The sequence below is a fragment of the Mauremys mutica genome, chromosome 3, assembly GCF_020497125.1.
Source record: "Mauremys mutica isolate MM-2020 ecotype Southern chromosome 3, ASM2049712v1, whole genome shotgun sequence".
In the NCBI taxonomy this organism is placed as follows: Eukaryota; Metazoa; Chordata; order Testudines; family Geoemydidae; genus Mauremys; species Mauremys mutica.
Window position 1 is genome coordinate 100,588,381 of NC_059074.1, and position 14,166 is coordinate 100,602,546.

At 41.9% G+C, this 14,166-nt stretch overlaps 1 protein-coding gene and 1 long non-coding RNA gene across 4 annotated transcripts; one reads left to right on the top strand and one right to left on the bottom strand.

Annotated features, from left to right (window-relative positions):
- Positions 1–229: 229 nt before the first annotated feature.
- Positions 230–3,486, bottom strand: CCN2 (cellular communication network factor 2). The gene is made up of 5 exons (XM_045011092.1): positions 3,280–3,486; positions 2,935–3,157; positions 2,372–2,623; positions 1,917–2,131; positions 230–1,552 (listed from the first exon to the last, which is right to left on the bottom strand). The coding sequence occupies exons 1-5, from the start codon at positions 3,340–3,342 to the stop codon at positions 1,256–1,258; spliced, it is 1,050 nt and encodes a 349-aa protein (XP_044867027.1). The 5' UTR covers positions 3,343–3,486; the 3' UTR covers positions 230–1,255.
- A 178-nt stretch (positions 3,487–3,664) lies between these two features.
- Positions 3,665–7,617, top strand: LOC123367085. Of its 3 annotated transcripts, XR_006578300.1 has the most exons (4): positions 3,665–4,150; positions 4,734–4,852; positions 5,009–5,095; positions 7,084–7,617. It is a non-coding gene; the product is annotated as an uncharacterized LOC123367085 (long non-coding RNA). The 3 variants fall into 3 exon arrangements; XR_006578298.1 differs by lacking the exon at positions 5,009–5,095; XR_006578299.1 differs by lacking the exon at positions 5,009–5,095 and having other exon boundaries at positions 3,665–3,986.
- Positions 7,618–14,166: the final 6,549 nt, after the last annotated feature.

Sequence of the window (14,166 nt, forward strand, 5' to 3'; positions counted from 1 at the left end):
GGCCCCCCCATCTTTCATTGACCTACCAGTGATTATGAGCTGGCAAGTTTATTGTGTTGGAATAGATATGAAGTTTAATTCTCAGTGTATTGATTTCTGGGGAACAAAAAACAAACAAAAAACCCCCACCAACAAAACATTGATTTTTATATATCACAAAATAAGCCCTTGTATCGATGAATATATAGGAAGGGAGGGGGAAAGTGTCGGGCAAATGAAATTCCAAATCATTTATATAAAAAATATAATACTTTATTTTCAACTAGAAAGGTGCAAACATGTAACTTTTGGTCACACTTCTCAACAAATAACAAACTATGCAAAGAACAGCCACGGTCAAAGAAAGAAACAAATGCTCCCAGGTGGAAAAACTGATCAGCTACAAGAGAGCCATTCATTTTACTTAAAGCCATTTGTTCACTAAAGCTGAGGCAACCATATTTTTACCATATAAATGGATGTTTCCCAAGGATGCAAGCACCTCATCTTTAGCAAACAATCTGTCTTGATTTTGATTCACTGGTCACCCTAACTGAACAATTTCCATTAGAAGATCTATTTCATGCTTTGAATGCATTGTCAGACAAGCTTTACATCCTACCTATTTCTTTCAAAACAAACAAAAGCTAACATTAAAGTATCAAAGCATTAACAAAGGCACAAAACTTTAAATTAATTTAGATAACTGTACATATATATACAGTATTTACAATATTAATAAAAATCTAGCTTGTTACAGGCAAATTAACTGCCACAAGCTGTCCAGTCAAATAGACATGATTCTGATTCTTCTTGAACAAGTCATTTGAATCAGTGTCAAAGCTGAAACATTACAGTCCTGACCAACAGAACACATTTTACTTAGCACCTTGCTGGGTAATGATTTACATTACAGCCATTGCTGTCACTCAACCAGTGTCAGCACACATGCTAAGGGTCTCTTCTTCAATTGCACTACTAGGTGGAACACACGTTACCATACTAAGGAAACCATTGATCTTCCTGCATATGCCCCCCAGTACTCCCTAAACACCACTCCATGAACAGTGTCCTCTGAAGCTGTGCTTTGCTGTGGTCCCATGAGCCATTTTACTTTCTTCTTCAAACCAATGTTTGGGGTCAGAAGACAATTTGTCTTAGTCACATGGAACAGTCTGAACTTTTTGGAAACAGATTTAAATACTTTGTGCTATCGTATCATGTTTACAAAATGAGATGCCAATCAGGTCAAGTTGAGAGCCTAGTGTCTCCTGCTTTATGCCATGTCTCCATACATCTTTCTGTAGTACAGAGACTCAAAGATGTCATTGTCTCCAGGGCAGTTGTAGTGGCATGCACAGGTCTTGATGAACATCATTCTCCTCTTCATGACCTCACCGTCAGGGCATTTGAACTCCACAGGAAGAGTGGCTGTTCTGTGGGGGGTGCAGCAACGTCCATCAGTGCAGACCCCACAGAATTTAGCTCGATAGGTCTTCACACTGGTACAGCCAGAGAGCTCAAACTTGATGGGCTTGGAGATTTTGGGGGTGCGAATACACTTTTTGCCTTTCTGTGGGGCAACAAATGAAAAAAGTTTAGAAGTCTTTTTTAAAAGATTGTACAATTCCCATTCATATTTCTATCCATTAATTTCATCCTGTCATTATATGCAAAAAGGTTAATACTCTGATCCTCATGAAGGTTTTACATGCAAACAAGACAGTTTAAATAGTGTTCAAATTGTATTTACTTATCTAATGGCTAAAATAGGTGCATTTATTTATAACTTAATTCTTAAATATTCACTATTGGGATGAGACCTTATATAATATTTACTTGGTTCTGAAAGTGGATAAGTTAGAGCTATACATCTTCTGTAAAACTGGGTCTATGCTGAAACATCCTTAGAAGTGTATATTAGATGGCATATTTACCTTAATGTTTTCCTCCAAGTCTGCCTCGCAAGGTCTGACCATGCAGAGTCTGCTTTGCTTCTCCAGTCTGCAGAAGGCATTGTCATTGGTGACTCTGGTGGAGATGCCCATTCCACAGGTCTTTGAGCAAGCACTCCATTCTGTGGTCTGGACAAGGCAGTTGGCGCGCATCATCATTGCCTGGTCAGGTCCATAAGTGTCTTCTGGTCTGTAAGCTGTGGAGCACAGGTCAACAGGATGAGATTGTGGCAGAGAGAAATAGTGCAGATGCTATCCTCTCAGTGTATTAATGCTGCATAAACGTAGGGTTATATTTATCTGTGGTGTGATTCCAAGGAAGGCACTGGAGTCACATCAGGGCTGAATCTGATCCATTAGGATAATCATCACTGCATTGTGTATGGTCAGTCTATTGCACTGGCAGGCCAACAACGTTCACTAAGATCTCAACTCACCAGCTAGAGCAGGTCCAACCGCCGTCTGTTCTCGGAGCTCATCGCACACCCATTCCTCGCAGCACTTCCCAGGGAGCTTAACTCTTCGCGGGGAAGGGCAGTCTGGGCTGGGCAGCCGGACATCCATGCTGCACAGGGGCACGCACCCCACTGCCCCGTCGAGGCAAGTGCACTGGTATTTGCAGCTGCTCTGGAAGGACTCCCCGCTCCTGTACACCATCCCTCCGAACACACAAGGGGCGCCGTCCCGAGCTGCAGACAGTGACAGAGGGACAGCCGGACATGAGCACTCCGGGAAAGGCAGCAGCCCGGCCACTCGCGCTGCCACTGTGGGGAGGGCGCAGCAGGAGCTGGGGGAGCAGGTGGTCTCTATGGCTCCTGCTGGGGGGGAGCAGAGGGGGATGACGAGATCACCGCTGTGCAATGGAGCTGTGCCCTGGAGGGAGGACCCACTCTACTAGGGAAGGCAGCCAGAGGGGGGTTGGGCATGAATTGGACGGGCTCGCTTTTAAAGGCTCTAGCGCCCCCGGTATCGGACCTCCCCGCTCACTGCCGCCCCTTACCGGTGCACACGCCGATCCTGCGGTTGGCCGGCGAGCCGAAGTCGCAGAAGAGCCCCTTGTGGTGGTCGCAGGGGTCCCGCTCGGTGCACAGCTCGCCCAGCTGCTTGGCGCACACCCTGCAGCAGCCGCAGCCGTCCTGCACCAGGCTCACCCCAGCCGGGCACGTGGGGGGCGGCCCCGCCCCGCACTGGCACTGCCCGCTGCAGTCCTGGCCGGACACCTCCTGCGGAGAGAAGGAGACGGGAGGGGATCAGGGGAGCCCGCCTCGCTGCGCTTCGGATCCCCGCGTCCCCAGCGACCCCCCCCCTGCAGCTGGGGAAGCGGGCGGGGTGGGGGGGCACTTACCCAGCAGAGGAGCGCGACAAGCAGCGCCACGGCGAAGCGGCTGGGTCCCGGTCGTGCGGCCATGCTCGGCAGCGGCTCTCGGCAATAGACGGTGCAAAGGCTCCTCGGCTTGTGCGTCCTGCGGGCGGAGGGAGTGTGAGCCGGGGGGCCGCGGTGTGGAGCTGGGTCTGTCCGAGCGCCTGGTCTCGCCAAGGTCCCGTCTCTCTGGCAGGAGACTTGTTCTCTGGCTCTGAAGCAGGGCGCCTGGCCGCTTTTATACACTCCGGGCGCCCCGGGCTCGCCAATCGGCTGAATGGAGTCCTACACAAACAGCGACATTCCTCACATTCCTCCCCACCTTCCTGCCTCATCAACTCGCACCGGATTGATCCTGACCCCTTGACACTCAGCATTCCTCCTGTCTGCAAAAGCTGGCACACTTCAGCACACAAAAAAGGCGCTGTATTTCCCTCACCCAATGGCATTTTCCCCCTTCCAGCCTCATACGCCTGATTTTATATGATGTAAAATGCTTTTTAAAATTATTTTTAGATGACAAACCTCTGTATCAAACTGCTTTTGCGTTGCCCACCCTACTTCCAAATTACATAAATCGTATTAACAGGCACTTCACTACAAGATACAAACTCCTGGGAATTCTGAACCAGCTGAGACGTCTTAAATATATATGGGGACAGGATACATATGAACCACCACTACCAGCCCTGGTAACAAGAAAGGAGCTGTTTTAAACCCCACAGGAGTTCAAAAGAAACTGCATGCAAAATCTGTTATAAACTCAGCATTCTTCATTACGGAAGGAGAAACTTTTTCATGCTAACTGTTGCTGCTGCTTATAGTATTGTCCGAGAAGGTGTAATTTAGAGGAAAAGTAATTCATGGATACTGTTAATCAAGTTTATTGGCTTATAATAGCGGAGACTAATTTGCTATCATTAAAAATTAACCTTTTACTGGGAGGGGAGGTTCCATTATTCTGTCTTTCAAGGAAGCACATTCTTTGATATTAAATTATTCCAGAGAAAAATACACATCAATAGTAGATAAGAATCTGTTGTTTGATTCAACACAAGCGATTAATGCTGTGACAGGCAGCTAGTTCAAGTGGGGCGGGGGGGGGGGGGAGCAGGGAGAAAGGTTGTGGGGATGGTTGCTAGGAACAACCATGGGAATTCTTATTCTTTTCTTCTTTTTTTTTCTTGGCTAGAAAATACAAGACACTACTAATTTTAAAAGGTGGATTGCTCTCTACTGACTTATTTAGAGAGTGGGTGACTAGCCTTCCCTAGATACACACTTTTTCAACTTTGGCAACCAGGTTTGGAGCACTGAACACTCTGGGCATTTTGTTACTACCAAAAAAAGTCATAATTATATCTGAGGGCTGGTTATAAATTGAGTCTGTGTGCTACTGAATCATACTGAATATTTGAAATGTGTTCCTTTCCCAATAGATGTTCTCTATGAATAGAGAGAGTGCCTATTTACCCTGAAATACTTGGCACAATGAAGTGAGGCTGAAGCGTGGAAGAAGTGTCTCTTATTTCCCACTGCCTGCTTGCAGCTGTCATTTGTGAGTAACACATTCCTAGGGCATCTTTGCGTCCCTCTTGCTGATTATGCCTCGTAAGATCAAAAATCAGTTTGGCTTGCCACCAAAACCTGTAGCTCCTAAGTATCTTGGTCCTTATTAAATAATCATGGCGCACGTTGTTCTTATTTATTTCAGCAGGAAGGATGGCTTCCCAATCCTGCATCATTTGTCTGTGCAGTGATGTCATGTTGATTGACCCCAGGTTTAACACAATGAATGCCAGTATGTTGACTTTTGACCTGTTTAAGTATGCTTGTGTTTATTGAGACAGACAGAGTTAATGCACTTTGTTAGGCAAATTGAAGTCTAGATGATGGATATTTTTAAAAAGACGTTTGCATACAACCACACCCTCCTCCCACACTTTCACACTTGTGACATAGCAACATGGATTTACAGTTTTACTTAATTCAGAAAGTGATCTCATCTCTTCTATTGAATTTTAACAAACTGAATCAGTCCAATTCCATTATAAATAACATCACTTGCAAATGGTTATTTATGTTATCATCAATTCACACTCTGGGCCTAATTTTCAAATATAGTGGCCTTCATGAGAAACCTTAATCCTACTTTTGGATGCTCAGATTGATACTTGGGCTAAATTCAGTCCTCAGATACATACATCACTGGCTTGTTGCTTTTCTGAGGGCAACATTTGACCTTTAGGCATGTTAATGGCCATTCTATAGACTCTATCCAGCTTTTATGGAAACTAATGGTAATCTTTTATTTAACTTTAATGGGAGTTAGTCTGGGCTGTAGTACTGAGGTGCTGATCTGAATGCCCAAATGCAAGATTTGATTGTCCTGTTTAGACACTTGCATATGAAATTTGGGTCAGTTATATGGTAGCTGATCTATGAAGAGTGGTGAAATGATAAACAGAATCTCTCGTGTGTGTGTGTGTGTGTGTGTGTGTGTGTAACTTCCATTAATGTCACTGGGGAGGCTGGGTATGTGTGGAGGGGAGAATGTACCTCAAAATCTCTCTAATTTAAAAATCCAATATTCTATATTGTACTGCAAAAGTGTATTTACCTTCTTGGCACTCCTCTTTGCCTTCAAATTAAGGTTCTTGGCACTCCTCTTTGCCTTCAAGTTAAGGTTATGCCTTTGCTTCTGCTAAAAATCCCACTTTTTCATAAAGAAAGTATATCTTTGCTATTTAAAAAAATCCAGAGGAATAGTTATGGTAAATAATACATTTCCAAACTTCTGAAGCTTCCCAAAATCCATATTTATCTAAAGACTGTGATGACCCCAGTACTGGGTAAATAATATGCATACCAAACTATGTATAACATGCATACCAAAATGCAAATGTAACCAGGTAAACAGACTGCCTTTTAAAAATGCCTAAATATGGTAGGAGATCATCAGAGAGAGGCTGTAGACATGTTTCATAGTTTTCTGTGTAAGAATTTTTTTCAGATAAATAATTTTTTTATTAAACAAAAACCTAAGAAGTTAATTTACAGAAAAAGTATGTTTTAAAGTAACAAACCACCAGAAAGCCAGGAAATCCAAAGTGATGGGCCAAGTCTGTCCTTAACTCAAATCGCATAATGGGACAAATACAGCAGTCCTCATCCATCTGTTGTTGATTGTCTTCAGTAAGAGTCGGGCTGCAGGACTAATTCTGTGCTTACTGTATAAACTGGGAGTAACCTCACTGGAATCTAAGGTGTTTCACCAGTGTAAATATGCCCAGAATCCAACCCTGCAGAATTTGGCTTCATGTTGTTTTATTTCTTTATAAATGTTCATAAATGACTCATCAAATATATGTATGTGTGTGTGTGTGTGCGTGTGTGTATACATGTACAGGGGAGGAAGTAAAGTGGAAATAGGGGCTTCTTATAACATTACGCTTCTCTAGCCTGACCTTATTGAAGAACAGTATGTCATGGTTTGAAGAACTACATCTTGGAGTTGATTCATAAAAGATTAAAATGCACTAATATTATGTTATATACAGGTGTTTATACAGCAAATGCTTTTTAGCCAGTATATTTTTTCTGGTGAAATTAAGAATTCACTATGTTGGCAGCACAGCCCTATTGACACAGCTATACCCGGTATGTGTGTGCCTGCATCAGCTTCAGTTGGTACAGTTCCTTTGGTTAAGTCTTGTAAAATGTACAGGTGTGGATATGCTACATTCCTTCCCTTATGTTTTTCCTTTTTTTTTCCTTCCCCCCAAAAAGTTCACTTGATCAAGTATCAGACATACTGAAAACCTGGCAGGACTACAGGAAAGTGGCTAGACTTGGAGTGTTTGTGTACTTAAAGAAGGAATCTTGCACATTTTCAACTTTCAGTCTCAGATATTTTCTTATAAGAGCAATTGGAAGTCTGAGCCAGCCCTCAAAGCGGAAATCAATAGCTCCCAGAGAAACATACCCAAGGAATGTGAATCTGATCCAGGAACCATACGCAATGCACATATAGTACTGTCTTCCTTATAGGAAGTCTGGCCGTATATGGACATGTGTACCCTGAGCTATTTTTCATCATGATGGTCTTGTAGTTGGCTATAGACATTTCTAGTTTGCCTCAGGTTTAACAATGTACATTAAATTCCCTCCCCAAAAGCTCTCCAGAATATTTCTTAAATTGTAATAAATATTATCCTAAAATCCTAAGGGATCCAGTTAAACTTGCATCAACATGTATTTGTTTAAAATAAAGACTCCAAGCAAGATTTGCTGTGCTACTGCAAAAGTGGAAATGAAATAAAAATAAAAAGCTATACTCTGTCTTGAATTTGCTGTCCTTCTGTTTGTCTTTCTTAGAATTCATGTGATGACTCATTCTGTAGATCCACAGGTATAGAAAGTGCTCAGGTACAATAACTGCTACAGATTCACTAACTTTTTCAGGTGTGGGGTTCATGAGCTAGTGAATTTGTGAAGGCAGAGAACAATGGAGAGAAAACATTTCTTTTTCCTAAGAACTGTCAAGCAGCTTTTCCATGTTTTCCACCTAATTTATTCCATCTGTATAACTATAATACTGTAGGCTAGATCCTCAGCTGGTGTACATTTTCTTAAATGAAACTTCACCAATTTACACCTGCTAATCCTGCCAATGAGATTTTACTTGTCAATGGCATTAACTCTTCTTAGACGCATACAGGCAAAGAGAGACTGGATGGTGTGGGGGATGGCTTCTGACCTACAAAGCTGTTTATTACTAACTTACTGGTTCAAATCCAATACTAAAGACACAGAGTTAGATTCTGTGTTGATGGAGCTTCTTTTTGAAATCAAAATCACCAGCAGAGAATTTGGCCTCAAATTGTTACCCCGGAGACCAGTTGTGGAATTAAGTACTATTCAGCAGCATGAGTAAGGCTATGCCATAATGTGTAACTCCCTATTCATAGACCTGAGTTCATTCTTTATTCCTCAGTCATAGATATTGTCTCTTAAATATGTGATATTTTATTACTTGAGTGTCACTAGAAGCATTGCTTTAAACTTCTGGCTTAATTTTCTGAAAAGTCACCACTGTTTTTCATGGACATGTGTGGTCTTAAAGTGGTAAAGTGATTACTGGAAATAAAATAATCTTAATCATGAGAGTATTCCAAACATATATAAAACTGTCTATATTAAGTCAAGATTACCTTTAAAATGAACTGAAAGGCATTTTATCTGCCAAGACCCAAGTCCAGAGCATCTGGATTTCCCCTGAAACATCTGATGGCACCATTAACAGTGCAGGGAGCTGCATTCATTGCACTAATGTAGATGTCAGAAATGTCATTAGTATTTGACAGGAAAAACAGAGCCCTAAACATAGGTCATGGCGTGTAAGTGAGGAGGGAATTGACTCTCAATTATCAGGCTCTATTTATTCCCAGGTTTTGCTAGAGGGTATAAGATTTCCAGCAGTTGTAAGCCCAACTAGTGTGGGATTGCTATGACTCAAAACAATCCCTTCTCACCCTGCTTTGACAACGGCTTGAACAGTCCAAAAAAATGAGTGGAGCTGGCTGGAGATGGACATGCTATACCCGGTATGTGTGTGCCTGCATCAGCTTCAGTTGATACAGTTGCTTTGGTTAAGCCTATGGATTCAGTTCATTCCCCTAGGCAACCTTTGATGCCCTCTCCTGGAGGAACCCCTTGGGAGAGTGGTGATGGAAACACTGTCTTCCCTCTCCGGAAGGGTAATGCCCTTGGTGGCACAGCAGGAGGGTGCCCCCCTTCCTGATCTCCTACATCAGCAAATCAATCCCATTTTGTTTTAAAATGCATTTGCTCACATTTTCTAAAGTTTGCACATAAATTCTATTGGGGCCAAATCAAGGGTAGTTTGCTGAGTTAGGAGTGTAGGATGGGCCCCTGGTTGACGTAACATCTTAGGAGTTCTTATTTCATGTACACTATTATTTTTAGTTCATTTTTAAACTTTAAGGTCTTTCATTTGCAATATAAAGGATGTCGTGGTACACATGAGTTTCTCCTGCCGCTGTACTTGTATGCTTCTTCTTGGTCCTGAATCACCCATTCTGGTATTACTGGAAGTCCTAGCATGTTGTAATAAAAAATAGTGAGACTTGGTCACATCCCAAGAGAGGTCTGAAATCCATTGTGATCATTTTACTGCTCTGCATACCAATGCCATTATGAATTTCTCTCTCTGACCCTTGCTGCAGGAGTGCGATTAGGGCAATCCCATACATATTTGAGCAATATGCTCATCTGACAGAATGTTGAAAATAAAGGCCAAAATGTTTGAATGTGTGTCTTTACCTAGGCACCTCGGTCTCTACTTAGACACTTAGGGGAAAATGGCTAAGTTTCCAGAAAATTTTGGCCTATCGATAAACTTTTTGATTGAGCCACAGAATGACAGAAAGTCTTTGGGTCACCCACCATGTCTCTGTCATTGAAAAAGAACAAGAAAAAGAAGAAAAAATGTTGCAAGAACTGATGGTTTGACAGTTTGATGCACAATGACAGTTCTGTTGCATCAATGAGACAGGAACGTCCGTTTTCAGGAGCTCTATCTGTGAGTATCAAATTAACATACAGCACTAACTTCTGTTGTAACTATAGAATTTATGTGCATATGTAAAGGTGGAAAAGTTTTATATGGACAATATGCTTATTTCTAGTGTTTGAACAATTTTGTTGATTAAAAACGATTGTCCCACACCCTCATCACTCTGGATCCTTTTTTTCTTTCTCTGTCTTAATAAAAGTATATGGTGTCCCTTTAGGTCAAGTGATAGAGGCCCGTCCTTTGGAGGTAGGGCACTTGAACTCCATCCATAGAGTCATAGATTCCAAGGCCAGCCCAGAAGGGACCATTATGATGATCTATTTTGGAATTATGTGTAACTAGACTTGAAAGGATTAGGATATTTGTATTGGTAAATATCAGTAAACATCAATTTCACTATACACACACAAACCCATGGAAATATATGTCCATCACTAATTGTAGAAATTTACAGATAGGCAAAGTAAGAAAAATGCTTCTTGAGAACTTCTTAGAATTTGATTTAAGGATATTTACTTTTTATATTTTTTAACATGTGATGTTGACAGTTTATATTAGTAGATCCTTGCAGACTGCTGCAGTTTTAATCCTGGTTATAAAGCTTTTAACTTTTTGAAAACAAAGTCTACTGTCATTAAAAAAATATTGTTTGCTGTGTTGTTGTAGCCATAATGGTCCCAGGATATTAGAGAGATGACATGGGTGAGGTGATATCTTTTATTGGACCAAATGGTGATAGAGACAAGCTTTTGAGCATACACAGAACAACAACTCTATGTAAGCTTGAAAGCTGGTCTCTTTTTACCAACAGAAGTTGGTCCAATAAAAAATATTACGTCACCTACCTTGTCTCTCTTGTTAAATAATTTGTTGACCTGCCCTGGTGTGTCTGATCCTCCTCCCCCCCCCCCCCCATAATTTCCTGTAACTGTGAAATTTAAATTGGTAAAAACTGAAGATAATGCTTAAAAATAAACATCTATATTTTCCATCAAAATTATAAAAAAAATAAAAATTGAATTCTGCCAAGCCTATTTATAACACAGGCCAAAGAACTCCCCCAGAATAATTCCTGTTGAGACTAGAGCATATTTTTTAGAAAAATATCCAGTCTTGATTTAAACATTGTCAGTGATGGAGAGTCCGCCACAACCTTTAGTAAATTGTTCCAATAGTTAATTACCCTCACTGTTACAAAAGTATGCCTTATATCCAGCCTGAATTTATCTAGCTTCAACTTCCAGACCTATTTGCGCTATGCAGTTCAGAGTGGCCAGAAGAGTAACAAGCAATAAGATTGTTGAGTCACAGATTGGAGTCACAGATTGTTTACTCTGTCTCCATTAGCTATTACTAGCATACACACTGACTCTGTGGGTGCTCCGGGCCTGAGGCACCCACAGAAAAAAAAATAGTGGGTGCTCAGCACCCACCAGCCACCTGCCAATCAGCTTTTCGGTGGCCCCTGCTGATCAGCTCTTCTGCAGCAGGCAGGAGGTGCTGGGAGGAGGGGGAAGTATGTGTGTGGAGGAGAGATGGAGTGAGGTGGGGCACTGGGGGAGGGGGTGGAGCAGGGCGGAAAGAGGCGGAGTGAGGGTGGTGCACACTCGGGGAGGAGCAGAGCGAGGGGGAGGGAAGAGGCAGAGAAAGGGCAGGGCAGGCTTGGGGGATGGAGCAGGGGAAGGAAGAGGCGGAGCGAGGTTGGGGCATGGGGAGAATGGACAGAGTGGGGCTGGGAAGAGGCGGAGTGAGGGTGGGGCCTTGGGGGAGGAGGCGGAGTGGGGGCGGGGCCTCAGGGCAGATTGTGAGTGGAGCACCCATCCAGAAAAAGGAAAGTCGGAGCCTGTGATTAGTAGGGTAGGGTTTATGACTCACAGCTGAATAGTCCTGATTTCGTCTAGCAGAGGGGCAGTAGTGCATCCACACTATTACCAAATTTTGTAATCTTGCAGCCAAGGCTAGATTACTGCAATGTGCTCTACTTGGGGTATGTCTGAGACACTCTCAGAAATAGAGGCTTCAGCTAGAGAAAAATACAGCAGCTTGCCACTTTTGGAAATGACCAGCTCTGCTCTTGTGTGTTGGTGTATTGTTTGCTTCTGAGTGCAGTTTAAAGTATTGTTACCTATTAAGAACTGATGTTGTGCTCAGGGCTGTATAAGACACAACATTTCCTGCCCTGAAGATCTTAAAGAAAATGCAGATTGGCTGGGATTGCATTCAGACAGGCCTAAAATGTTCTGGTACCAAGTATTCAGATGCTCTACCTTTTTTGTTCCTGACTCTTCCTGGTAACTACAGTATGAATCCCTCTTACTGTTTGATTACTTAAACTGAGCTATCTGAAACTGGCTTGGTCTCTTCACTGGAGGGACCACAGTTTTGCAGTCTGTTCCCTCTGTGATCCACAGAGACCAAATCTGAGAGCTTCAGGGTATACGTAGGGCCTGGCCAGATTATTTTTCAATTAACAAATGGGATTAAAACTGCAGCAGTCTATGAGGATACTAATTTATGTTGTTGTGAAGTGGGGAGATGCCAAGGAAAATGGCAATGTCTATGATCTGTGTGTGTAATATATATTACACGTGTATGAGTATATCTTCTTAAAATTTGTTGTTCATTTGGTTTTAAACAAACAACTGCTTATGGTGATCCTTATGATGCCAGCTCTGTTAGTACTCAGTATATTATGGCATCCAAATTGGTTGTCCATCATCACATAGAACCTTAAAATCATTGACACCATGTTATTTTCAATGCTTTTATAGTGTGCCTCAGCAATAATGTAGATTAATTGTTTTCATGAATCTTTTATAACTAGGAATGTCTTGGTTGGGAAAGCCCTCTGTGGTCTGGGTCCTGGTTTTCTTTGAGATTGCTTCTCTCCTTGTGCTCTTCCCTAACAGCTGAGGTGATTGAGCTGGCATTTCCCTGATTTATACATTTGGGGTCTGGGTGTCTTCAGTGATGGGTCCTTGTCTCAGGAATTCACTTCCCTCCTTGGTCTGATACAGCCTGAGCAAGTTGACCTTGGAGTAACATGATAAGGCTGGTGTGTTTACTCAGGCTTTACTGAGGTGTCGGTGGAGTTGGATTATTGTACATGCCTTTAAATTGTATTTGCATTTAGAGACATTGATAGGAAAACTATATAAATTAACAAAAGCACATAGTGACTGCAACACACTAGCTTCTTATTAAGATTGTTTAATTTTCAGGAGAATGATTCCAGATGATTTAGCTGCCAGCATGGTTGGATAGTTTTGCAGCTAGTGATCAGTGGTATGCACACTATGTAAATAGATCTCTGCAAGTGACGCAGATGGGGAACCTAGGATGTAGCCTAGGACATCCAAGGTTATGTTGATGGGGCTTCCTTGTTGACCTGCGGATGTATGGGAAATTTAACAACTAAGGGATCAGGTCTCAAAACCATCTTATAACCATAATCTCACCAGTGTCTGTGGGGAATTCATTCTCAGACAGTTTGTCACATACAGACGAGGAAAGTAGAGTGTGGGAGAAATATGCAGGGGGAGGAGGGGAAACATGAGGTACATTTCTAAGAGATCTTGATTTCCTACTGGAACTCAACCAGAAAAAAGAGTTGTCTTCGATACCCATTGGGTTTCCCCTCCAATTGTATTTTACAGTAATGGTGCAGAAGACTACAGTTTACACTAGTATTACTACAGACACCATGGTGATGAGTGCCCTTTAATTAATAAACATGGCATATTTAGAAATAATGTAACAATAACATCAAAGTGTTTTTGACCAGCATTGCTACTTTTTTAAAAAAAATTGTATAAGAAATATAAATATAAATGGGCCTGAACTTCACAGGTTGGAATCTAAACTTTCACAATATTTGGAGTTTCTATCTGGCATTTTGGTTTGACCTGTATGGAAAATGGATTCAGTTGTGAAGTTCAAGTTTGCTTGGGCTTTTGTCTGAGGTCCATTTCTAGCAAAGAGGAGCCCTCTGATGGAAGAACATGTTGAATACAGTACAGAAAAAAATATGTTAATTCAATGGTGCGGTTAATATTTATGATTATTTTGGATTAAATTGTGGTTGCTCTGGGATGTTCATTTATTGCCTTCTATTGTTTTATTACCGCGCACTTACATAATTCTTGAATTCTTCAGATCAAGACAGACACTAATTAATTCTCACAATATTCCTCTGAACTAGGGACACAATGATACAAACTGGTTTTACAAATGTCAGGTGAGTTTCAATATCCTCTGTAAACTAGCTGCGTCTG